Source organism: Nesoenas mayeri (genome assembly GCF_963082525.1).
Source record: "Nesoenas mayeri genome assembly, chromosome: 3".
NCBI lineage: Eukaryota > Metazoa > Chordata > Aves > Columbiformes > Columbidae > Nesoenas > Nesoenas mayeri.
Window position 1 is genome coordinate 103,124,362 of NC_137544.1, and position 26,926 is coordinate 103,151,287.

At 44.7% G+C, this 26,926-nt stretch overlaps 1 protein-coding gene across 1 annotated transcript in view; it reads left to right on the forward strand.

Moving 5' to 3' along the window:
• Window positions 1-9,035: 9,035 nt before the first annotated feature.
• CAPN13 (calpain 13) overlaps window positions 9,036-26,926 on the forward strand; it is a gene marked incomplete at its 3' end in the record, with an annotated part of 53,870 nt that continues 35,979 nt past the window's right edge. Inside the window, exons 1-2 of the mRNA XM_080341468.1 lie at window positions 9,036-9,351; window positions 17,121-17,369. Of these exons, the coding sequence (XP_080197594.1) occupies window positions 9,268-9,351; window positions 17,121-17,369 (333 nt within the window). The 5' untranslated portion in view covers window positions 9,036-9,267. The remainder of the gene's footprint in view (window positions 9,352-17,120; window positions 17,370-26,926) is intronic.

Below are 26,926 nucleotides of genomic sequence, written 5' to 3' on the forward strand. Positions count from 1 at the left end.
AGTTTGTGGTGTGGGCACATGCCACTTGGCTTTAGGGCCAGACTCAGGCCACTGGCATCTCCTGTTGTATTTAACAGTAGGGATGAAGCCTTGGTGTCCACGGCTCATTCGTAATGTGACCATTGACTCCAGACATGGCTAGGGTGCTGCTGCCTTCCCGCAGAAGATGTGCTCCAAGGTACACTAAAGTTGTTGAATCGTTCTGTCAAAGTCTTTGGGTCAGATCGTGAAGCCAGCAGGCAGTTGTCCATGGTTTTATTTGGAAATCCATGCCTTGAGCTAATCCCTGATTAGAGAAACAAGAATTTCAGGTATGTTTCTGAGATGGACTCTTGAATTATAAATGGGAGTTCATTTTCACAGAATCACAGAATGTCAGGGATTGGCAGGGACCTCGAAAGATCATCTAGTCTAATCCCCCCACTGGAGCAGGAACACTCAGATGAGGTTACACAGGAAGGCGTCCAGGCGGGTTTTGAATGTCTCCAGAGAAGGAGACTCCACAACCTCCCTGGGCAGCCTGTTCCAGTGCTCTGGCACCCTCACCATGAAGAAGTTTCTTCTCATGTTTAAGTGGAACCTCTTGTGTTTCAATTTGAACCCATTACCCCTTGTTCTATCATTGGTTGTCATTAAGAAGAGCCTGGCTCCATCCTCGTGACACTCACCCTTTATATATCTGTAAACATTAATGAGGTCACCCCTCAGTCTCCTCTTCTCCAAACTAAACAGACCCAGCTCCCTCAGCCTTTCCTAATAAGGGAGGTGCTCCACTCCCTTCATCACCTTTGTTGCCCAGCGCTGGACTCTCTCCAGCAGTTCCCTGTCCTTCTGGAACTGAGGGGCCCAGAACTGGACACAATATTCCAGATGTGGTCTCACCAGGGCAGAGTAGAGGGGGAGAAGAACCTCTCTCGACCTACTAACCACCCCCCTTCTGATATACCCCAGGATGCCATTGGCCTTCCTGGCCACAAGGGCACAGTGCTGGCTCATGGTCATCCTGTTGTCCACCAGGACCCCCAGGTCCCTTTCCCCTGCACTGCTCTCTAATAGGTCATTCCCCAACTTAAACTGGAACCTGGGGTTGTTCCTTTCCAACTAAATGCTTTCTGATTCTGCTTTATATTGTCTTTCTGTGAATGTTTCACCAGCAAAATTTTCTCTTTGGAGTTCTCACAAACACAAAGGGGTATAAAGCACACAGCTCAAACTCCTCGCGGTGCTGAGGTGACAAACAGTGGGGCACAGCCCTGGCAATCCCAGCTACTGACTTCAGCATTGCTCACTGTGAGTAGTCATGAGGAGCTGCTGAACTCTGCTCTTCACTTATTGCTCAGTGTTGAATGAGAATATGGGATCTAACCTGCCTCCTAATTGCCACTGCCAGTAGTGCCTAAAAGGGCAAAGGTTGCTTACTTGAAAGGAGGAGGAGTTTAAAAAGTGACTGTATATCTGCACTGTAGCTCTATAACCTGTGTTGCAGGCCTGTTGACACAGCAAGTAGAACAAAAGCATAGAAATCTTCATAAAACATAATTTTTATTATAATCACTTGGCTTTTCCACAGAACATAACTGCACTCATTAACGAAATGCCCCGAGATTTATTAAGCCAGTTTGGCTAATAAAAAAAACAATTAAAGATTAACTGTTCTTAAAATTCCCTGTGTTTTTTTCATACCCAATTGTTAATACACAATAAATTTTTTTCTTATCCTTCATCATTCTGACATGGAGTAATTGTTATTACTGTTCAGATTACAGAGTTGCTAGAAGCTCCAGTCAGGGATCAAAGTCTTATTATATGAGGCACTGTACACAGATAATAAATAACAGCCTGTGGCCCCAAAGAAGCTGCAGGATGGGCTATCTATACTATATAATTTTCATTTTTTTTTTTTTTCTCCCAGTAATGCAGTGTCCTCTTCTCTCTCTCTGACAGTCAGTTATTTAGTGTGAAACCGTCTTTGTGATTTCCTTGCAAGATGCTGCATTGCTCTGTGTAGCCCATAGTTAATAGGACCATCCCCAGTGCTTTGGCAGGAGGATATAAAGGGAGCGGAGAAGAGGAAGGTAATTCTTTGTTCCAGGAATCTATTCATCACAACCTGCAGTATTTCCTCCTCAATACCATTCTCCGTCACTCACTAGCACATATATTGGGTCAAACACATTATAGTTTGATTCTCCAGCTAATGGCTACTGAGGCTTGCTCTCAGTATACTGCAACAAGCACAGTAATTGAAATTCAGGCTGCAGAAGAGAAATAGCTTAGTCTTCATTTCAGCACATCCTACACATGCTTATACAGAGTTTTCTCTTGGACGCAGTAAACAAGGGGCTCCATTCAGTATTGCTTCACAGTCTTATCCCACATTAGTGAACAAAATGTGACAGAACAGAGAGGTCTCAGCGCTGATTGTTTATAAGTTCAATGTGCCTCATCTTCTTCCTCCAGAGAACAAACTTTTGAAGGTTTACTGTGGCAAAGTCAAGGTTCCTGATTAGTTCTTGGGAGCTGCTAAAATGGTGTTGCTTTTTCCAGAAAGGAGAGATACTTTGCTGAGCCTTGCTCCATACTCACTCCCTTTGCACATCTCTACATGGCTGACCAGCGTCAGAGCAACTGGAGGAAATTAGATGATTGGGAGAAGGACAAGACTTTTCTCATCAGGTGGGTTGTGGGGTATGTGGCAGCTTCTCATCCAGCTCCTGCTCCATCTTAAACCTTGTTTTGTATTAGTGCTGGTATAGTGAGATTAGTGATCTGGGAGTTTTCTAATAAGCTCACCAAGTTTAAAATTAACATGTCCTGTTTCAGAAAAAGTTGAGACTAAAAGTGGATCAGGAAATGAGGCACTATCATGTTGTTTTTCAGTTTATTTTCAGACTCTCTTAGGTCCTTCCCAGCATGGTATTTTACTAGTTTTTCTCACCTCAATGGGGAGAAACCATTTCCAAGTCTGTCTCACCCCAGGACCCCGTCTTGCTGAGCCTTGTCCTCTCCTACAGTGTCCCTCTTCCCTTTCATGGCATTGCCTTGCATTTTTTTACTGGATGGAAAGAACCAATCTCCACAGAAGTGATTCTCTGTAAAATACCTGAGTCTTCGCCCTTCTATTTACATTCTTGTTCTATATTTTGGCCCTGTTTCTATCCTGGTTTGTGACTGTTACCCATAGATTCCTGTGCTTGACCACAGAAGTTTTCTAGGGTTTAGTCCTCCCCTCCACCCTCCCCCAAGAAGAATGGAGTGTTTAGAAATATAGTACGGTTTGGCTGGAAAAGTTAAATATAATCTGTGATGAGTTTCCTTAATCCATTGCAGAATATAGATAACCATAGAAGAACATTAGTTGAAATGTCAATGAAAAGTGTCAGAAATGTTTGCTGGGGACCATATGCTGTTCTCTGTACTGGTATCTTACTCTCCCTACATGCACTGAGCCCTGGCTAAATGGCTTATCTATCTGTTTAAGGCATTTAATTAGTACCTCAGATATAGTACCAATCCTCATTGTTCTGTGTACTGATAGAGCAGACCTGAGAGAGCAGACCTGCATTATCAGAGCATGTTGTGCAACTCTGAGAGGGGACTTTGATCCTGACAAAAGAGCTCAGGGCTGGAGCTGCTCTGAAGCTGCTCATGCATGTAATGGGAGGCTCCTGCCAGCACAGCACCAGGAAAGAGGTGACAGGAAAGGGCCAGTGTAGGAAATGGTGTGCCAGCTGATCTGCCTGACACACCACAGGCATGTGACAACAGGCTGGAAAATGAGAGCAAAACACATAAAATCTTTACTTTCAAGGAGGATGCAGTGGTGTGCTGGTTTCACCGAAATAAAGTTATTTTTCTTCATGCAGTTAGAAACCTTTCTTTTTTGTAGCCAGCACGATGTCGTTTGTATTTAGTTTGAGAACAAGAAGATAACACCCCAGGACAGAGTTAATGTTTTTAATTGTAGTTGTCTGGGAGCCAAGGTCTTTCTGAGCTCTCTGCCCAGAGGTTTGAGGTGGCTGAGAAGGGGGGCAGAGAGGGAGCAGAGCTTGACTGACAAACAGACTGATTGGTAAGAATACTCTGTGCCATTAGCATCATGCTGTGTATTTAGGGAAAGTCAGGATCTGCCAGTGAGAGGCAGACAGGGACAGAGACCCGTATCAATTTCTTCTCTGCTTCAGTAGAGTTCTGTTCAGGAGTTTCTTTTGTTTTCGCCTTTTGCCATCATATTGTTTTGCAGAGACCTCTGGGTCTTTCTGGCTTTATTTCTCTTCCCCCAGAACTGGCTGTTTGGGACCAGGTGCTGCTGCCTGGGACTGGCTGCTCGGTGTGGTTGGAGTTTGTGAGAAATTGCACTGAGTATCTTTTCTTTTATACTCTATTTCCATTATATATATATATATGTATATCAGTAGTAGTAGTGTAGTAATACTATTTTGTTATTTTATTGAATTAAGTTTATCTCAACCCACAAGTTTCTCCCTTCCCTTTTGATCCTCTCCCCTGTTTGGGGGTGGCAGAGAGGGAAGTGAGCGAGCGACAATCGTGGTTTTGAATTGCTAGGTCAGGTTAAACCACGATAAGTGGCATGTGCTGATGTACTTGTTCATGCAGGTCACAGCTGCCCCTACACTGTTCTTGGAAAGCAGAATTTGGAGAGGACAGTTTTCTCCATGAGGCTTTTAACCATTTGTATGTCTGAAACCAGGCTGAGCCCTGATGCCATGCTGCTCAGGATGACGACCCCAGGGAGGGCACCACTGGCCTCTGTGCCTTAAGTTCTCCACTTGCTCTATAGACCTTCACCACATGGTCTTTGCTCCTCTTTTGGCTTGGATGGGCTTGATTCTTACATGTGTCCTGGGCAGTAGAGCACCCCCCAGAGTCATACTGCGAAAGAACCAATACTTTTCCTTCCAAGTCTGTACTGGTATTAAAACTTCATCCAGGTGTATCTCTAAACTCTTTCTATACAAAACCTTCTTGTTGCTTTTTTCCTCCTCCCTTAACTGCAGCCCTCAGCAGTAAAACTACCTCAGTTAGTGGTGAAGCCCAATTCTGTCTGGAGCTTTTCTCCGTGGCTTTGCCTGCCTCCCTATGCCTTTCAAACAAGCAGTCAAGTTCTCTGGTTTGAGCTGAAGCAGTACTGGCGAACAGGTATAGCCTCAAGAATAAGCTGAACTGCCTTCTTTATAGGTGGTGTTTTTTAATATCGGTCAGATGAGCAAGCTCAGAGGTATCCAGCTACTAGGTCATCAGGATAAGAAAACATGACTGTACTCAGGCTGGTAATGTTTTAGTTTTGTGTTTTTAACTGCCCAGCCCTGTGATATTGGTAAGTGCTGATGCTATTACGCAAGCTATAAGATGACTTTTCTCACAGCCAAGATCATTCTTGGAGAGAGATCAAATGGGTCTCTAGTGAGAGGGGGTGCAGAGAGCAGACTGTTTTTTTCACAGAAAGCTCTAGCAGCAGCCAAATGCAGGGCAATGACAGAAGCTGCGCTCCACCTTGTGCTGTGGTTCACCTTCTGCCGAGCAGGAGATGCTGTGGGATGGCAGCGAGTTTGGGCTCAGTGTATGTGAGAGGAACTGTGGAGTGTCAGTAATTCGTGGCTGCAGTGGGGCACATTCAGAATTTATTCAAATGCTACAGACACCTGTTTTAGGCTCCCTGTGTATTCCAGGGAAACACAGCATAATCCTGGGACCTTCATGCCCGTGCTTATTGGGGCTGCAAGGAGAACTGCCTACTGACCTGTCCTGGAGGCAGAAAGACCTGTGCCTGTCTTACCTAACACGGTAACTGAGATGAACATGAATTTTTTCAGACATTACCAGCAAGTTTCTGTGTCTTGGCATGCTCTCCATCCTCTTTCAAGACAGTCTTGCTTTTTAAACTTCTAGGTATCTTCCAGGTATGTATTTTGGGGTATTATTGCTCCAGACAAGGTCAGTTTGTTGGATTAAGAGAAGATGAAGCCAGAGTCATCAAAAACAGCTGCTTGCTGGTTTTTTTTATATTTTAAATTTCCAGGAATCTGCTGATGGGTGTCTTAGTCTGAGAAATTAGTTCAGTTTTGCATTACCTCTCATTATTTGTATTTCACAAAGCCAATATACTTGAACAAAGACCAACACTGTTGGCATACAACACACTTACTGTGTGGTAAAGCTCCACAAGGGCTTCTTACAGAACAAGGCTGCGATGTTATTTATGTGACTTACAGCCATCTCATGGCCTTAGTTCCACTGTGATGGCATTATTGGTTGCCATAATTAGCTTCAGATCCCTCTTCTGCTCCTGGTCTGATTTGGAGAATAACCTCATTTTTAGGTTTTGAGTATACACTGAAGAACATGGAATACAGGAGCAGCTATCTGTCTTGTCCCAAATTGCAGCCTTTGCTGTCTCTAGGTGTTGGATGCCTTGTGGGAGCGAGGAGGAAAGGTGGACAGCAAATTTCCTATCTGACCAGAGTACTAGCAGTGCATTCTTGTTGGCACCTTGCAAATGATGAGACGTCAAGGAAATTGAAGCTGCGCCATGCAATATATGCCACTAGTCAGCAAAGGCTGAGGTGAGGACTAAGAACTGCGAATGTTTCTAGTAAACTGTCTGTGAATGATCTGCAGGCCAAGGATTCTTCATTAGAGGATGGCAGGAATGTTTCTGAAAAACAAACGTGTTGCAATCTGTTCACACCAAGACAAAAAACAAACAAAAAAAAGCATGACATAAATATCTTGTGCCTACAGGGCTTTAACAAGGGCCGGATGCAGAAATGCCAAACAAGGGCTAATATGCTGATGAAAACAAGAACTTCATTTTGATGTGCCCTCCACAAAGGTCTGGCTCTAACGGAGTCCTTGCTGTTTCATGGATCCCAATACCCATTTCTGCAGAGGCAGATGAGGGACACCACAGTGAGAAGGGCAAAAGGGCTCCTTCACCTACTTAGTGCACTTACCTTACTGAGCAGTTACTAGCAAAGTTTGGTAAAGCAAAGCAGCAGTGCTATGACCAGATGAAAGGGTACTCATGTCACTTGCGAGGACAATGTCATGACAGCCCTGTTTAAAAAATGCTTCAGTGTTTATCACAATGATGGGATGGGCTCATTCTCATGGAGAAGTGCAGCGCTAGCTGCTGTGGGGCCAAACGAGTCTTGCAGTTTTGCAGAGGTTCAGCACATTCAAAGTGCTTTCATATTCTGACCCTCATTCAAACGAAAAACAAAGTCTGAAATTTCCCAGGAAACAAAGTTCTGAAGAATAATGTCAGACTGAAGGTAGTGAGCTATTGCAATAACACTTGGGATATTTTTTACATTGCCATGTTAAACCTTTTGGATAATACAGAGAGGATCCTGAGATGCTGGGTTTTTCATAAGCAAAATAATGAGACCATTTCAAAATCAAAATGGAGCCTAGTGGCATTATTGAAAGATATTGTGTCTTTCTCATGGTGAAAATTCATTGCTAGTGGCTTTCATGTTTGACAGATTGGCATTTTTCTGAAGGAAAAATATTCCACTGGGAAATTCTAGTGCTAATATGGGTGTCGGTAGCAGGCTGCCTGGTTTTTTTATTCTTTTTATTTTTATTCTTGAAGAATTCCCACTGTAGTCTGAAGTTGGATATTTCTTCTGAAAATAGGGCTCCAGAGAGAGATATTTTTCACACCAAATTCCCCCTCCCTCAAGTGGCAGTAGGATCTGGCTGTGCAGATTCATTATGTACTGTTAAGCAGCTGCCACATTTCACTCCAGCAGCAGTTGTACTTTATTTACGAGCAAAATGATTCATATGTGAATATGGGGAAGTGCTGGAGCTCACGGTGAATTTGCACTAAGGGGCAGCTCATGGGTGAGGATTGGGTAAAAACAGATGTTGAAGCAGGACTTTGCTTTTTGCCTGATAGTTTATACGGTCATAAAAGTTTGTGATTCAGAAGGGCAGGTCCTGCCAGAAATGTGCATAAACACAGAGCAAAGGAGATTGTATATGAATAATTCTATTTATAGCCTTACTGCATCTTGTCTAAAAGAAGCAAATAAATGGTAAGACTTGACCTATATACAAAATTATGAATGAGGAAATGAAATAGATTGATAGTGTTCTTCCATTAGTCCCGTAATGCAAAAGCAGTGGGACGCCGAATCACTGCAGAAAATGTGAAGGTGATGGAAGGAAGACTCCTCCTTTACACAAAACATAGTTGTGTTCACCAGCCTGGAAAAATTCCCAGTCTGTTTCTTTATTTACCATGAAGTAAACGAGGAGTATTTCTGCTAAAAAGAGTGTGATCTTCACAAGGGTAAAAGCAGAGGAAGTAAGAAATGAAGACATATGTCTGAAATGTTGCAATAGATAGCAGTCTTCATAATTCAGCACATAAGCTCTGTGGGTGGATTGAAGAGAGTTGCCTTTCTTAACGCCAAAGCTTCTGCCAGTGCTTGGGCAAAGTTATGCTGTTCTCTTCCCCACCCTCAGAAGATGATACAAACCCCGTTGCTTCCGAGAGGCTGCTGGCTACACAGAACAGCAGTCTGCCCTTCAGAAACCTGAGCAAAGGGGAGGGAAGATAAATATATTTAGTATAAAGTCTCTTTTAAAAGAAACCCCAGTTTTGTGATTTTTTTTGCGTGGGTGTATTTTTATTTCAGGGCAGTGAAGAATAAAGCTTCATTAAATCCCCAAATACCTGAAATTCTGCCGTGCCAGCTGAGACCTTGCAAGCCATGCTAACTTCATAGAAAATGCAGATTCAACAGCACTTTTTGGTGTTTGCCCTTTGGTGCCAGTGCCCACTGGACCGGAGGAAGGAACACACCACAGCTGTTGGTCCTAAGCATAGAGACCCACCTTTATTTGTGCTTTTAACAGCCCTGAGGTGGCAGCGTAGAAGCCGTTTTGAGTTTCTGCTGATCCCTGAGCATCTTTTGCTCATGAGTGGATAAAGCTGCACAACTACCCTGAGGTGGATTAATGTCCCTGCTCTGCAAAAGCAAACCTCACGTCAGGGCAATCGTCAATCTGCCACAGTCTCACAGGGTGCCACTAACAGAAAACACCCCTGCTCTCACTCACTCAAACAGCCCTGTGCTATTCACTCAAATGCTTTTTAAAATTATTATTATTTTTTTTTTTTTTAATTTGCAGGGCTCCACAAACACTTAGGAGAGCAAATAATCCAAAGGCTCATTATGGAGCATAAATCCCTCTGCCTTCTGGGTTTCCTTCTCTGGAGTCACTGTGAAAATGGACACATCAATACAGCCTTCTGCAGAAAAGCTGACAATCTCAAAATGGTATCATGCTGCAATAACTGAAATCTCCTGCCAGGTTGGTGATGGTGCTTTCTAATCAACTTTGCAATGAATATTTCTTAAATCATGTTAATCCACTACTTAAGCAGAGATATCAGTTCCAGACAATGAATCAGTGTACCTGGAGGGGAATATACCTGCCGTTTCCCCAGAGAGGAGGCGATTAACAGCATGCGTGCTGTCAGATGAGCTAGCAGCACTGGCATTTATCACCCTAGAGCTCCTTTCCTGCAATGAAGGAAATCTTTGCTCCCTGCTTTTGGTGCAATCAGCTTTTATTTATGTAGTGGTTGTGGAAAATGGCTCTTAAAGGAAAACTGCACCTGCTTTGCTCTCTGGGCAGGTTCTGCTCTAATTCAGACGAGTGCATTTCCTATTAGAGTTTGCTAAATTTTGAGTTCTCATTCAGAAATAAGAGCCATAAAATGTAAGTAGACAGAATATGGTGCATGGGTTTTGAAGATCCAGTTCTGAAGACCCACAGAACTAAATTAAACATTAAGAAGCTGAACTGTCTTTTTCATGAGAGCTTTTTATGTTCTCAGCTCCCCAAGCTCCTAGGGACCAGCTGCTATGGGAACTAACATCCCCACTCAAAGAGAGTGCAATCCAAGTTGAAAGAAGAAATTCTTCTGAAGACATTTCTAAACCTGGGTGATTCTGTTACTTTGGGTAAGAAAAGAACTACACATTGGCAAGGTTTTCTGTTGAGCCCCAAGCTGAACTTCATGAATGTCCACTCCAGAGTAACTTTTCTCTTGATGAATAAGCCCGCCCACCCAATAAGAGGTAAGTACCTAACCTGGTGTGTACCTGCAGCCATAACCCAAGCTGATTTTCCACTTACTACTTCAAGTATTGACAGTGGTGGTGCCTTATCACAGTGCTTGAAGTGCACTGACCATCCAGGTCTTCAGGTGACTTCTGCAGCCACTGTGGACTTCTGTGCTGCCACTGCTGTGTCTCATCCGCATGTGGCCCAGCTGGCCTGAAGCCATCCTGGATGCTGCCATATGACCTACAGCTCCAGAAAGAAGAGAAACACAGAGATATTTCTCTGAGAAGAGACTTCAGGAAGTCTTTGTGTCCCACTCCAGCTTAGAGCAGGGTTGACTTCTAAGTTAGGTCATGTTGCTCATGACCTCATCTAGCTGAATGTCTCCAAGGGTGGAGATGCTGCATTTTCTGCAAGTGCCTGTTCCTGGGCTGAAACACATTGAAGAATTTTTTCTTTCCAACCATGTGTAATTTCTCTTGCTGCTTCTTGTGCCTATTGCCTCTGCCTGTCTGCTGTGCACCTTCAAGAAGGATCTGGCTCTACCTCCTCCTCCTTTCAGTTAGTGGGAGACTGCAATTTGCTCCTAAAGAGGATTCTGCTACTGAGCTCTCAGCCTCTTCTCTCACATGTGTACTCAGCTCCCTGACCATCTTGTTGGGTTTTTGCTGGATTCACTGCACTTTCAGTCTTTCTCTTACACTGGAGAGCTCGAGACTGATATAGCATTGCAGATACAGTCTCAAAAGCGCTTGTGCAAAGGGGAAGGATCGCCTGTCGTGATCCGCTGTGAGCGCTGCAGCTCATGCAGCTCAGTATGCTGCTGTTGGTTTGCTTTATTGCAAGGGTGCGTTGTTGGCTCTTGTTTGGCTTGCTGTCCACCAGGATATCAAGGGCCTTTTCTTCAAATACTTGTTTACAGGCTCTATGGATACACTTAGGGCTGCTGCCAGGAAACATGTCCCTGAGAATAAGCTGCATCCATTCCCTTGTATTTTGGGCCTCTTCAGGCTATCTCAGTTTGGCCTCCCAAAAATGAAATAACCTCCTCTTACGCATATTTTTGCTAGACATTCTTTGATTCTTTGGCTTTGGGCTTTAGGATAATGGAGGCCAGTCCCCTAGGACTCCTAAACATATGGATAACTCTTTCTTCCTCTGGCAATCCTGGAGGAAATGAACTACCCAAGTGAGTGAACCGATGTGGAATTTAAGTTAGAGCCCAGTGTAAATGCTAACAGATCCTGGCTAAAAGTATCCACTACTTTTACTGCTGCAGAAAGAATGACACACAGCTCTGATAACTTGTCTCGTGTTGAGTCCTACCAGGCTGTGCCTGGATCCAGGATGATTGCTGCATTTCCTGGTGGTGTGAGGAGGAAAACAGGAAATGTGAAAGTGTGGGAGGCGCAAACAAATCCTATTTTCTTTTAAGAATAACTGGCTGAAGCCACAGTTAGCCACAGGAAACTATCAACCAACATATGTTGATAGACGATTGTGGATATCTAATAGAAGTATATGTGTATCTCTCCATAGTATGGTATCTGTATGAAACTATTATGCTTGGGTCAGATTGTTTGCTTTTGGCCTTGAACTTGGGAAATTACATATTAGAGAGCAGTGTAGGGGAAAGGGACCTGGGGGTCCTGGTGGACAACAGGATGACCATGAGCCAGCACTGTGCCCTTGTGGCCAGGAAGGCCAATGGCATCCTGGGATGTATTAGAAGGGAGGTGGTTAGTAGATCAAGAGAGGTCCTCCTTCCCCTCTACTCTGCCCTGGTGAGACCCCATCTGGAATATTGTGTCCAGTTCTGGGCCCCTCAGTTCAAGAAGGACAGGGAACTGCTGGAGAGGGTCCAGCGTAGGGCAACCAAGATGATCAAGGGAGTGGAGCACCTCCCTTATTAGGAAAGGCTGAGGGAGCTGGGTCTCTTTAGTTTGGAGAAGAGGAGACTGAGGGGTGACCTTATTAATGTTTATAAATACATAAAGGGTGAGTGCCATGAGGATGGAGCCAGGCTCTTCTCGTTGGCAAACAATAATAGGACAAGGGGCAATGGGATCAAGCTGGAACACAAGAGGTTCCACTTAAACATGAGAAGAAACTTCTTCTCAGTAAGGGTGCCAGAGCACTGGAACAGGCTGCCCAGGGAGGTTGTGGAGTCTCCTTCTCTGGAGACATTCAAGACCCACCTGGACATGTTCCTGTGCGACCTCACCTAGGCGTTCCTGCTCCAGCAGAGGGATTGGACTAGATGATCTTTTGAGGTCCCTTCCAATCCCAAACATACTGTGATACTGTGATACTGTGTATATGTTTACTTAAGGCGTGGCAAAAGCTGCCCTATAAAGGAGAATGGGGGTAGTGCCAGCCTGTCACTTCGTTGATGTTGGCTGGAGAGTTACACCGGAGGCATCGCAGGTAAAACATCACTTTGCTCTTTTACTTAGTACAAGATGAAGCAGGTGAAATCCAAGTAACAGTGCTGGAAAAGCACCACAGACAGACTGAGAGGGATTTGTCTGGGAGAGCCAGAATAAATTAGAGTCTCTGTCCTTAATGTTACCTGGAGGGAAAGAAAAGATGAATTTGCCATCCTTAGAAAGAGCCTTACAGTGAAAAGGTAAGTTGTCAGAAGTAATTGGATCAAGTGGGAGTAGAGATCCTGAGAGGAGGAGGGCTCTATAGTTACTGCATGCTGCTGTTAAATGAGGTAGAAAAAAAGGGATCTGGAACTGTCCTATGCTATGTATGCAAAACGAGGAGAAGATTGACTTAATAAATAGCCAGAAGGGAGTACTTCACAGACTGTTTGGAGCAGAAGATCATGCAAGACACCACAGGGAAAGTAATCTCCTGGAGGGTTGCCAAAGTGCCTGGCTTTGGGCTTGATTTTCTGAGGTTCTCAGGTTTTTCACACATTGTATGTACAAGGAGCTGTTGCCTGTCTTGGGTTTGGGATGCCCAAGTTCAGGTCCCTGACCTGCCCCTGTGGTTTGCTGTCACTGTGGGCAAGCTGCTGAAAAGCAGCACTCTCTCATTTGTTTTTTCTCTGAATGCAAGGAGAGGTATTAAACTCATGCTTTCCTTCATTATAAGACAATTCTGGAACTGACTCTCTGAGGTTTTTACAGTGCTCCAAATACATGAACAACAGGGTCTTAGAGGGAATGAGAGCTTGCATTACTGTGGCATATATTTAATTTTAAGGGTGAGATGAAATGTGCATTGATAGTTTGGAGTGTTTGAGAGGAAACAGAGGAAGAAGGGGATGCTGGCTTTCTGGCTTTTCTGCTATTCTTTGTGGTGTTTGAGAAAAATTCAGCTGCTCTTCCTCAAGTACAGAAACCCAGCTGAGCCAATGTGTAATGGAAATGTTTTAAGGAAATCGGTGGAGAGGAGAAGGTGGATAGTTCATCTATGAAGTAGACATGTGTTTCTAATTGCCTATTTTCACTTTCTACTCAGTGAAAAATATCAGAAGCCATTGAATGAAATTATGTCTGTACTCTAACATAAATCTTTATGCAAAGTGTAATTAGCTGTCAGTAGCATTTGCCACCATTGAGTAGCTGATTATAACAGTTGCTTGACATCTTTCATGAATGAGTGCTGGAGGGAGACAAGCCACAACTTTTGCTGCTGCCTTTTGAGCTGTTTAATGCAGAAAATGCTGAGTGCTTGGGGTTCCCAGTTAGTTTCTGTAGGAGTCATCAAACTTTTTGCTCTGATATCCTCCCCTTTCCTTCCCATTCCTTCAACTGTCACACCTGATCTCTTTTTTTCCTTCTTTCTGTAGCTTTTCCACTGCTCCCCTTCCCTTCCTCACCCTTTGTCATTGACCCTCCCTGAGACAGACAGCAAGGTGAAGGATCTCTCTCTGCTGAGAAGGAAAAAGGACCAAAAAATAGCAGTAGGTGCAAAGTTGGGTGTTATTCCTTTCTCTATTTCACATAAGTAAATGTGTTGGAGGAGATCCCAGAACTAAATAAATGTTTGCTTCTGAATAATAATAATTTCCTTCCTTCATTGAGAGTCAGTCTCTAGTTTTCCTCCAGTGTTTCACAATATGTCTGAACCAGTTTTGCAAGTGTTTGAAATCCTCCCTCTCTCCCCACATCCTGTGGTAGTGGGCAGTCCAAGGGTAGCACCTCTGAGACCCATTGCGCTGTAAATTTGTCCCTTCAAACTCTTCCTGCTTCAGAGATCAGTAGCAATAAGAAGCTCTCCAACCATGCAGGCGGTTTTCTACTGTAAAAGCTGTTGTGATTTGTGTTGTTGCTGGTGCACCCATGAGAGCCAACCTGTGGCCAGGGCTCAGGATGCTGGTGTGGAGAAGACTGTGCTACCCAGGTGCGTGTGACCACATGGGCTGCCTCATCAGTGGCATGGACGGATGTGGAGCTCATGTACGTGTGCCCCTAGACACAATGCTGATGAAGTTATTACCACAAGAGAAAAGTAGTTAAGTGTGTTATTTTCTTCAGTCTGGTTGCTAATTTATTCTGGATATGTTAAACAACATAATTAAACACACACACACACATGCTTAAAAACTCTTGTTCTCTGTCAGAAGAGAGGGAACGCGTGTCAGACCCAGCCTTCAAGCTCTGTTAGTTTTAATTTGAGTTTTGGAATTAGTAATCAGTTTTGCTGGAACACTATTGCAAGAAATAGATCTTAGCATGCATGGGGCCTGGGCACAGTTTCAAATGAGTATTTGTTAAGAAGAAGCCATTCCCTTGTCATGTTATGGTACATTACATGAGATTTATTTCCATTGTATTAAAAAGTGCAAGCCCAAGGGGAATGTTCTGTCTTCTTGTTGGCCGAGGGTGATTTCTGAATTCCACCTGTTTGTTTTTTTTTGTGGGGCTTTTAATTAAAACAATGAGATGCAAAACTCCTTATATTTTAGGCTATTGTTAAAATGCCAGGAGGCCAAGTGACTTAAAACATGGAGAAAGGTGATGGCACTAAGTAGAAAGTGTGTCTGTGTGGGGGAAGGGACTGTATCACACCTTCAATGTAGCTGGTCTGTGTTTTTTCACGTGTGAACAATTCACAATAAAATCTGAGGCTTTGCTTTTACTGGAGCCATCTGCTCTCTTTGTACTGCACCAGGCACATATCAGATCTACAGATAAGTCTTTTTGGTAGCAAAGAGCCTTTTCATCTACTTTAAAATTAAAATTAAAAAAATCACGATGGCGTCCAGTGGCTTGAAAGTGAAACCAAGTGACTTCAGGCTAGAAATTAGCACAGTGGAGTTAATTAACTGTAGGAGTGGCTTTCCCAGGGCATATGATGGATTTTCCAGTGCTAATTTATGGGAAGGTACATCTTAAGTAGAAGCCAGGAGCCAGGGAAAGGAACCGCTGAATCAAGTGCGGTGGCATCTGCCATGCAAGAAGCCAGAGGAGGGGATTCCAGTGATCCTTCTTGACCTTGTAAGTCTGCTAACGCAGACTTCACCAGGAGCTACTTGTCCTAAGGGAAGGAACAAAATGGGAATTATAGCTCAGGATAGTTGCCTTTTTGTTTTTGTGAGGGCAGCTGTGAATGAAGGGTGAAAATGAAGGGTGAAAATGAAGGGTGAAAACTAATGTAGATTTTGACCCAGCAACATGTAATTTTTGTATGATGAACCAGGAGGCAAGGCAAGATGAATGGTTTTCCTGCTATTTCTCTGAACTCGAGAACAGAGCTTTTTAGCTGAAGGAAGATCCCCAGGAGCTGGTATACACATGTGCATCTCTCTGTACATCCACATGGCTCTGGGGAGTGCACCTGAAAGCCCCTACTCTGGTGAAACACAACAAATTGCTCTTTTAAAGCTCCAGTGCTGCTGCCCATCTAAACATGCATGTTTTCCACCTTCCTGTGTCCTTCTCCCACTCCTGTCCCACAAGTCTTCCCATCCCACAATCCAGTATCTCTGTGGACAATGTACTGGCTGCCTTTGGAAAAAAGTATTATCGATCTTTGATGGCAAGAGTCCAGCTGTGCTCTGACTGTAAAGGGGACAGAGACCACAAGAGATGATTTTAGCTACTGTATCCTTCCCTAGCTGTACCAGCAGATGTATTAGCAGCTCTGTCCAGTCTAGGGTTTCACGGCATATGTGAAACGTTCACTTTTCCAAAGCGCATTGTCCCTTTCCTTTAGACACAGAGGGGTTTGAACATGCTCCAGACTGGAATATCTATGGATGCTGTGCAATGACTGCCCAGTTTAAAAACGAATCTACAATTTGGATCTGTTTAAACACTGGCTTCTGAATGAACCACTGAGGCCAAATACCCCAGACCCTGGTGCATGTTCTTGTGACAAAGGAGTGCAGGTGGGATCTGGGTCTGGATGTTACAGCTTGGTCCCACCTCAGTGCTGTAGCTTTTGGGCATCTGGTTGAAGCTGGTAGGAAGCCATTCCCTAATCTGTCTGCAGTTTTTGAAGCAGATCCCAAGGAAGGGCACATCTCTGTCTTCTTTAGGTCCTACAGAGAAGGACTGTCAAGCACTCACTTGTGGAAATGAAATAAAGTAAATAACTCAGAAGATGCTCAGGGCACCGGTGTGATCCATGGCCAGAAGAGTCCTGGATACCCCTGGGCAGGCTCCTTCCTCACACCACCTCTCTCCTCCCCTGTATCTGCAGCTCCTGCTCCATCTCCTACGCTCACTTATCTTGCAGATGTACGTCAGTGCTAACACAGTGGCTCACTAACAGCTTTGCTCTCTGTCCTCAGGGAAGACTCAAAATTGAATTTGTAGCAGTGACAGCACTGGTTTAAGATAAACCAGTTGGGATTTGACGACTACTCTTTCCCCAGGCATTTCCAGCTAATAAGGATTTTGTCACTGTGGCTGCCCTCAGCTCTGCAAGCTGTTGCTTCACAATCCTCTTGTGGGGGGGCTGGGGTGTGTGTGGGGTTTTTGTTTTCCCATACACTCCTAAGGCACCACTTTGGGAAACTAATGGCTGTCCGTGTCTCTCCTACACAGGAAAGGGGCATGATGCTTGCCCCTGGCTCTGCTCAGACGTTGGAGCAGGGATGGCAAACAACAGGGACAATGGGAAGCCTCCAGAATGTGAAGAAATTTAATAACCAGGACTTCAGCCGCCTGCGAGCCGCCTGTCTGAGCCAAGGACTGCTTTTTGAGGATGCCACCTTTCCCGCTCATGTCAGCTCTATCGGTCCCAGCCTGCTTCCAGAGGATACGCTGCGCCGAATACAGTGGAAGAGGCCAACTGTGAGTTACTGCAGTCGAGGTGTTTCATAGCCCTGCTGCTGAATGGGAGCAACTTAAAGCTTCACCCTGGGGGAAGAGATCTGTGCTAGGAAGGGATGCAGAACCCAAGGGGAGCACTGGGAGCATGATGCTGGAAGGAGGGATCCTTGCTGTGGGGTGTGTGGATGGAAGATAACTACATCATGAGGGTACATTTTTGTAGGAAGTTTGTTTCCACCTATGAACTTGACTACGACTAGCATTCTCACTTCAATCTGCTTCTAGATGACTTCGTGCAAACCCGAAAAGCTGACAAACTCTATTAAAGATCTTTGATTTCTGTAATCCAAGTTACCGATTCAGCAAGACCTATTTTAGAGTAATTGGGACAAGGCATGAGGTGAAATACGTTTGTCTGCTGATTCCCAGTTGCAGTTAATAGGCAGTTGTCATTTTCGCCTAGCATATATATGGATGTTTAAATTGGGAGGTGGAATCACATGTTCGGCTTTTTTATCCTGGGACCTAATTTAGGGAATCTTTCCATGGTGAGTCTGCAGTGTGTAGTGCTGCTGTGTACCATTTGCTGCTGGTGCAGCTCCCGGTTTAGCCATGTCCTGCCCTTTAGCTGGGTTTTGCTGGGTGCACCATCAGTGCCTGGGGCCTTTGGCTTCCCTGGGCTGCAGCAAACCAGTTCAACTCCCTGCAGGCAACCCCCGGGGTATAGAGACAGTAACTGTGGGACTGCAGAGACAGAACAAATGCAAAAGATTTATTACTGAGAACAAGAAATATTTAATTATTTATTTCTATAGTAACCTACTTCTAGCTCCATGAAGCTCTGTTTACTTGGTAGCTGGTGTCCGTGCTGTCTCTTGTGCTGGGGTCCAACCCCATTGCCTGCAGCTGCACAATTTGGGTGCCGAGTTCAAGCCGGGCAGTGAGGGACCACTGGAGCTGGGCTGGGAGGTGGCCTTGGCACAGCAACAGCAGCTGCTGCCAGCACGGACATCGAAACCCAGGGGTCCCACAGGGGACACAGGCCAGCCCAGGGACCCTGCAGAGCCGCTGGGTATGGATGCCCAAATGGAAAGGTGAGAAGCTCCAGCTCTAGTGTAAACCAAATGTGATGCAGTGAAGCATCAGATGAAGCAGAATCTGTAGCTTGGACACCAAGAGGGCTGCAGCTGCAGCGTTGTGAGGATGGGGCCTGAGGCTTGAACTTCTCACTACCCACTGCTGCAGCAGGACCTGAAAGTGTTAGAGAAGTTGTGTGTGCGGAGGTACAGGCATTTCCAGTCTGGGTCATTGCTTTATTACATGGTTTGGTAGGTGTGGAGGTGCTGGGGGTGGATGTCTGGGTGTCATCTGTGGAGCTGCTCAAAGGGATCATTCTCCTCTGCAGAAGCAGCTCCTGCTGCTGGCTGAACATCTGGGCTTCTCCTCAGGCAGCCTTCCTTCAAATCTGGGTCCAGCGACAATGCAGCTGGTGCTGTGTTATTTACACCAGCACTTTGTTTACAGGGCTGTAGCAGGTGGGGGTAATCTCTCTTGAAATAGGCATTATAGTAGAAGAGTAACTAAAAACTGTAAAGGAGAGGAGTTAGTTGCCACCATTTCCAGACTGAGAAGGACAAAGATACAATAATTAAGCTTTAGACTCATGAAAGACAAACATGGATATTAGAAAGCACTCTTACGGGTGTTTTAAAGATGAATAATCAGGAATAAAATGTTATGATATACTTGTGCTAAGTACTAACCACCCTGGTGTTTTTGGCATTTGGGAGCAGCAGAGAAGTGTAGGATTTCAAAAGCACATAAACTGACTTAGAAACCGAAATACCACTAATCTTGAGGGACCACAGTGTGGGATGAACATTTATCCTACTCAAGTATCCTAAGAGTTGTTTTGTGTGCAAAGGGACTGATGTATCTTGCCAAAAGCAGAACCTGCTGCTTCCAGTGCTTGTATTTTATCAGGTGAAGCAGGTGTTGGAGAATCCCCTTCTGTTTTGCTGAATCCATGAAGATTAAACTGATGAATGAGAGTTTTTGTGGAACTGGTTTCAAAAATTTGCAGAAGTCCTCTCCCGCCCAGCACTGCCCTTTTGAAGACTTTTTCAGCAATCACTACACAGTTTCCAGCATCACCCCACCAAATTGACTGAAAACAGTCACTTCCAACAATTTTCCAGAGTTTTTTCAGGAAGAAGCTGGATGAAAATTCGTTTGCTTTGCCAGAGCTTTCCTCTGAAAAAGCACATGCTAATGTCCCAGGGTTCACAATGTGAACATTAAAGGTGCTTTTCTTCTATCATAAAGGTTAACACAGAATCACCAGCTGTTCTTCTACAACTTACTGAAGGGACAAAAGTTGATACTACCAACTCAACTGTCTCATCCAGAAGGGAAGCCTAGGATGTCAGTGATGAAGAAGGCTCCATTTTAAATTTTTCTTTCTCAGTTTGTCCAAAATTTCCACCTGTAGCTGTTGCCTGACCATCCAGGCTTTGTCCTAGTAGAGAAGATGCAAAATGAAGGGCAATGGCACCAGCAGCCTGGGGAGCACAAACAGAAGTTCTCAAATGTCACCACAACACCATTGGTGCATCATGGTGACATCAAAGCATGGTCTCTGTCTCCTGGCAGAATGAAGCAGAGGCAGAAGAAGTTGCTAAATAGCAGTGGTTGCTTTTCGTTGAAAGAGTTGCGGATGTTTTGAGCCCAGGATCAGGAAGTAAATAAAACTGTATTTACATTTTGTGTGTCCTGACAGGCCAGTTCTGTGTTGAGTTGCCTTTGGGGTTGTTCCCCAGGGAAGAAGAGGGAAGGCTGCAGTGTTAGGAGTCAAAGCGTCCCAAACCTGAAGTTTTTAGTTGGGTACCTTTCACCCATGCAGAAATGTTCATGAAGTCTTTGCTCTTAGGTCACTGCAATGCTAACCACAAGGATACATGATCCCAGGTATTTAAACTTCCTAAACTACTTGGCAAAATGATACCTATGATTTCCCAAATGGAGACCTTTTTCTACCTGAACACGTCTCCCAGAGAATGAATGTAGTTGCATTCTGCTGACAGCATGGCCAATTTAACCTATGTATGTATTTTTCTCAGGCTCCACCATTAGCTTCCTCTGACATTAAAAAAAATATAGCTGGAAAGGCAACTGTGACAAAAATGGCATTTGGTCCTATTAATCTCTTAAGCTCCATCTTCTGAGTCATATAGTATCTGGTTATTTAAATGGTAGATAGCAATTATAACTGCTGTCATTGTTCCAGATCCAACTGAGCAGTTGAGCAACATGCTACTTCTGTTTTACCTTGTACATTGTCAAGAGAATTGCCAATTACATTTGGAGTTTGGAGTCCTCATGTCTGGGGGTAATGTATAAAGCAGAGAAAAAACAGCTTGATTTTCAGACAGCCATAGTCAGCAGTGGCAGTCAGAAGCAACTCATTCTAACTTGTAAAGTGAGCTGATTTGATATGGGAGCCCCTGAAGGGGGAGGTGTATCAGGAGCACCAAGACATCCTTTGAAATGTCAATTTTCCTACCTGAAGTAGTTGCAGTCTCCCATCAGATGGGGATTGCTCCAGGCTGTTTTCATCCCCAGGCCCCCAGTCTATGTCCGGTGAAATGTGTGCAATTTGTAATAGAGATTTTGCATGTGGTACTTCAAGCATTACTGGAGGTGGGGACACAGGAACCAGATGGCAGCAGGAGCTCTGCAATTAACTGGTCTTTTGGTTCACCCACAGCTGAGAGATGGCAAAGAGTTCTACTTTAGATTGAATTGATTTTCTATAGCTGAGCTGTTCTAAATTCTCCTTGAAGAGTCATATCATATTCTAAAACCTGAGATGCTCCTTTAAAAATGTTCAAAACACATTCTTTCACTGTTTGGTACTTTTCCTTTACACAAGCAATTGAGTGGAACAGAGGAAGTCACAAAATGATTTGCTGTTGCTGAATACGCATTTTTAATCAGTTAATGTTTTAACTAAAGGTTTCTGACCATAAAGCATAATACTCTGCAGATGCAAAAAGAAACTAAATTAGGATAATCCAGATGATGTGAATTGCCGTGGTGCTGGATTCCACGTGCTTTATTTTTGCTAACATTGGTTACATTTTCAAACACGGTATATGTGAAGTAAGAGAGATTACCACATATGCAGCACTGCCTTGGCCCTGCACCAGGAGAAGTCCAACATGGTGCCCATTATAAACTGTTAAAGATAGTCCCTGATCTTCAGCACTTATGCTTTTTAAGGCCAAAATGGGCATAGGTTTGAGGTGGCTGAAGGTTTTTCTGAAGGGTCTTCAAGATCACAAACTACTACTCCTGCAGCTGCTCATCCTTTGTCTCTTGGAGACCCTGCTTTACAGGCTGAGGGATTGCTGAGCAAGAGCTGGTGGTCCATCTCCTGTTTAACATCAGCTGTGACATATGTGAGGGCAATCAGAAGAGAGGGGAAAGCTGCAAGGTGGACAACGGAGGCTTGAAGGGCAGCATGAGAGAAATCCCTGAGTGCTTCTGATGTGACTTGTTGGAGGTGGGTAGTGAAAGGACTGACTGAAATAGCTGACCTGGGTTTCTTCTGCATCACCACGGTCTGTTCATAGCATCAGGGCATGGACTCCCTGGGTATTTGCCTTGTGTGTCTGGTGTCAGGGGAAGGGAAGAATAGGGTCTAAAATAAGTTATTGACTAGAAACCACAGAAAGAGGCTGCTTTAATGTAAACCTGAGCAAGGGAAATATCTTGTTCTCTTAGCAGAGACTCAGGGAGACATGCTACTGCACTCAGCATCTAAAAATCATTGGGGAAAGTGATACAGTTTGGGTGAGTCAATACTGCCCCTCCCCCACCTCAGAAAAGTTAATGATCATTTGATTCAGTAATTTTGCAAAAGGGCTTGCTCCTTTCCTCTGTCCCTTCCCAAAGCAAGTGTAACCTTCTTTCAGCAACAGTGTGCTTATCATGATTCTACACTGCTTTTAGTGGTTATTTGTTTATTGACATTTGATTTAATTCTCAGAGATTTCCAGGAATAAATACCAACATTAAGGAATTTTGAAGTCAGGAACTGACTGAACCAAAATGGATCATTTCAAAAATTGTTTTGAAGTTAGGATTTTTCCACATAGATAAGCTGAGCTGGAGTGGGGAAAAAGGCAGATTTTATTCGGATAAGAAATCAGACAATTGTTTGATGTTAACCTAAAAATTTAGCACAGGGGAAAAAATGAAGTAAAACCTCCTGCACAAACAAACAAACAAAAAGTGGTTTGTCACATGAGCTGCTTTAATAAAGCAAGTTATAGGAAATGTGTGATGATGAGGGGCAGTGCTGTCCTGCACTACCTGCACGTCTGTCCCCATGGGGCTGTTTTCTGGCATGAGCCAGAGCCGCTTACCAGCTGTTCATGGCAGAGTTCACAGCTTCAGTATTTCTCAGAGGCCACAAGGCCCTTGGATCCTGTTCAGTATTTCTCCTTGATGAAAATCAAAATCAATTCACCTTATTTTTGAGCGTGCGTGTGCAATCAGTGTAATTGAATGGGAGCAGCATTTCCAGGCTGCTGTTGTCTCAGCCTTTGCCTACTCAGCTGATTGCATCTGACCTCCACTTCAGAGTTCATATCTCTGGGCTGAGGAAGCGGCGGTGTGTTACCATGTATTGCATCTGTCTTTCTGTACACGCTTTAAATGAGAAGGATTTATTTGCATAGTATCTCTGGGCTCTGTTGATTTTGGAAAGGGCTGGTTGCAGGGTTGGGGGAATGCACACGTTCTGGGTTGAGGGGAAAGCCGCACTCCTGTGATGGTCTGGTTTTCTCACACACTTCCCTGTTTCTCAGGCTGGGGAGTCAGCCAGCAGGCTGTGGTGGACACAGGGGAATAGTTGATGACACTATGCCACTTCGAAAACTTGAGCTTGTGCTGAGTGGTCTGACTGGGAGGTTTCAAGGCTTCTGAGGAAACTGCCTCACAAAGGCTCACGGTAGACAGGGCTACCTCCCTTGATTACATCCTTTACATTTACCTCCTTTGCAGTTGCCATTGTTTTTTAGCACTGAGCCACACAAAGGAAACAGGATGCAAGTAAAATCTGCTCTGGTTTCTGTTTCTGCTGGCTGTAGGACACCAGTCAATCCTCAAGCATGGCTTTACCACCCCTGCAGAGTCTGAGGCCTTCATTCCTCCATTGTGAGAGAGAGAGATGGAGCAGAGGAGGGGTTTTTTTAAAAGCAACTGAGGCATTTGTGTTGAAAACAGGCAATTAGGAATTGATCTATTCTGCTGTAAAGCAGGGAATTGAGTTCTGGTGGTGCAAACAAACCCTTTGAGATTAGTCTGGTTTTTTTCCTGTCTAAGAGAATGTCAAAGAAAAGCAGAAATAAAAATAAAATAAAATAAAAAAAAAGATTAGGCAAATTCAAGGAAACAGATTCTTGATTCCCACAAGGTCTAATAAACACAAAACTGTGCACAGAGCCTCCAGCCTGGGAAGTCCTTTAGCCCCCAGATGATGGAGAGTGGGAGGATACATGCAGGCGGAGCATTCCTTTCGGCCGGCTCGGTTAACCCACTCCCTCTCCAAGCTGTTGGATGGAGATGAAGCATTGCAACAGGCAGACCTTTGGTGTGACCCAGCACAGCTTATCCTTTGCTCTGCCCTCCCTCGTTACTCCAACTAGCTTATTTCTGTGCTAGCTAATCTGTGGTTATGGGATGTCTGGCAGTGGTGTGCCTGACCCTTCCTTGGCGCACTGCTAGGCAGTGCCCTCAGCCCAGGGAACTGCAACACCACCTTTGCTTCTTAACCCAGAGCAACCCTATGACAGGTACAGCAGTGATGCTGAATTAAGATTTGTCCAGCTGAGAAAGGAGTTTGGCTTTCAATCAGTAGCAGCCTTTTCATTTTTCTTAATTTGTGTTACATTGAACAGGGAGCACCGTGGCTCATGATGGCAGGACATGTCAGGAAGGTGGAGCAGGAGCAGAGAAGAGCAACACAAGTACAGCCAAAGGGAAAGACGTGGTGCTGTGGCAGGAACAGAAACAAGGCTGGGATTTTATTGTAGGGTTAAAGTACACTGATTGGGAGGCAGCTCTGTAAACAGTCATCTCCTGCCTCTTAACCCTCAGTGGCCTTGTGCCTACACTTGGGCTCATGCTGGGCCAGTGGGGAAATGTATGGGCCACAGCCACACCACCATACTGAGAAGCTGCCTGCAGCCAGGCTGCATTACACTGCCTATGAAATCCTACCTTGGTTTTCCAATTTTCCACAAAAATGTTTGAGTTCTTTACCTATGTTTACATATGGCCTATATTACTCACCCCCACCTGCTTCTTGAAACTTGCTCTTCCTTAAAATTCTGAGCAATTATAAGAAGAAATTTAGAGACAAATGCGTGTACAAGGCACTCTCCTTCCACCTCGTAAACTGATTTTCCATCTTGCCCTTTGGTTAAGCAGTACATCTGTGGTAAGACCATTCTCTAGAGGATGAACTGGTTTGAACCTGAACTTCTATTCTGTTTTGAATACATAATGAAGTCTTCAGTGGGCCATGGAAAGCGAGTGATGGTAGCTTTGTCCTGGGGGGATGAGTCCAGGCAGAGCGTTTAACTTGCAGCCCATATGGCTGCCTTCCCTGCCTTCCCTCACAGATACACTGAGAAGAGACCATGTGCCTCCTTGCGCTCCCTCTTTTCTCCCTCCAGCTAAAACTAAAAAGTCCCAGGGAAAATGCCACAAAGACTCATTATAATTTCTCAGTGAAACAACGCACTGCTTCTGGACAGGCTTATAGTTAAATCGGTGGTTTCTCTATTTGCCATGCAATTTGAGCACTAGCAAATAGTGAGGCCTGCACTTTTTGTGTGGCAGTAACTATGTGCATAGCTGTGTTTTGCAATAATAGATGGTAGTTCCTTGTGTTTTATGACTGCTGTGTTCTTGCCTTTGAAGGAAGAGGAACTAATTGGAGATTTCCTTTCCTCCCTTTCCTTCCAGTTGAGAAGGCCCAGATTTCCAGTGCACTGCACCCATCACAATTATGTCCTCTCTAGGCTCATTCAGAAACCCTAAGTATCCAGTCTTGCAACTCCCCACCACTGCCCCTCGCTGCCTTTGCTTCAGCTTCTGTCTGTCCCCTGCCCTTCCTTGGCTCACACCCAACACTGTACAAAGACCCTGTGCTCTGTGCACCGTGTCCTTGTGAAGCGTGTCTGTGCTGCATCATCTCCTCAAGCCCACAGGGAGGTGGCTGCACTTTGAAGCACAAACCTCATGTTAAATCCTGCCCCACCATTTCTGACCGCCATGCAGGCAGCAGGGAGGGCTGCTGCCATTTCAGAGAGTGTCACCTCAGTGGGAATTCACTTTGCATTTGCTGTGTGGTTTCTGCAGAGGGACAGCTGCTGAGCAGCCCCTTTTCCATGGCTAGTCATATGCTCTGTGTTGCTTTCCAGTTATTTCCCCCTAAGTCTGTGGGCATTACACCCTACTAGCAGCAGACCTTAGCGTGTGGTGGGTGGGGATTATAGTGACTGTCTGATTTCGGCTTTTGTTCTCTGACAGCCACAAAATTGTCTGTATGCACAGTCAAGGCATGTTGGCTGGCACTGACTTCAGATCTTGGTCCCTTTTGGTTTTAGAGAAAATTACTGTTTTCTCTCAGCAAGGAACCTGCTTAATGACACGACTCATCCCTGTTTGCTTACTGGGGAGTCAAACATCTTGGTGTGCAATAGAGTATCTGCTGAGGCATCTAATGGGCTGACTTTTCATCCAGTCTCTGTAACAGGCTAGCAGGATCCACAGTGCCCTTAAGAGCTTTATCATCCCAGCACATCAGCCTCAGGAATCCTATAGGAGATGCAGCTGGCTTCCCATTAGTTTCAGGCTTGTGTTTCTTTATGGTGCTTACCCCCACGGCAGCTTTGCACCGTAGCACATCTGTCAGAGCCCAGCCACCTTGCCTGGGGCAATTAAGACTTCAACAGACTCAGAAATGATGGAGGAATGAAAAATCTCATTCTTTTATGCTGTTGGTTTTCTAGGACGACTGTTGGCAAGTCAGACACACACAAAGACACAGGCGAAGTTCAGAACCTAGTCATGCAAGTTACTCTTTCCTGTTTGTGGGAGGTTTTGAATTTACCCAGGTCAGGGAAAAAGAGGCAGAGAGAAGATAAAGCTGGGACAGATGCAGAGGGGAAGGAAGAAGGATTGAGAGCTGCCGCTTCCCTGTACAATGACCAGCTGCTGCTGCCAGTGACTACCACTTCTTAGGCCTGCTCCCATGCTATAGATAAATCTCTTATCGTAAATCCCTAAAGTTCTGGGACAGGTGTGGATGGCTCCATGAAAGGATCTGTCAAGGAAGATGCCTGCCCAAGCTGCTTTCCTCAGTGTCACCAGTGCTGTGGGAGCAGGATCTGTACACCAGCCTGGAGCAGCAGCGTTATTTTGCATCTTCTCGTGACAGGGAAAATTCTTAGAGGAGTTTGATCACTGTTGAAGCCATTTCAGAAAACTGACAGCATTTGCTA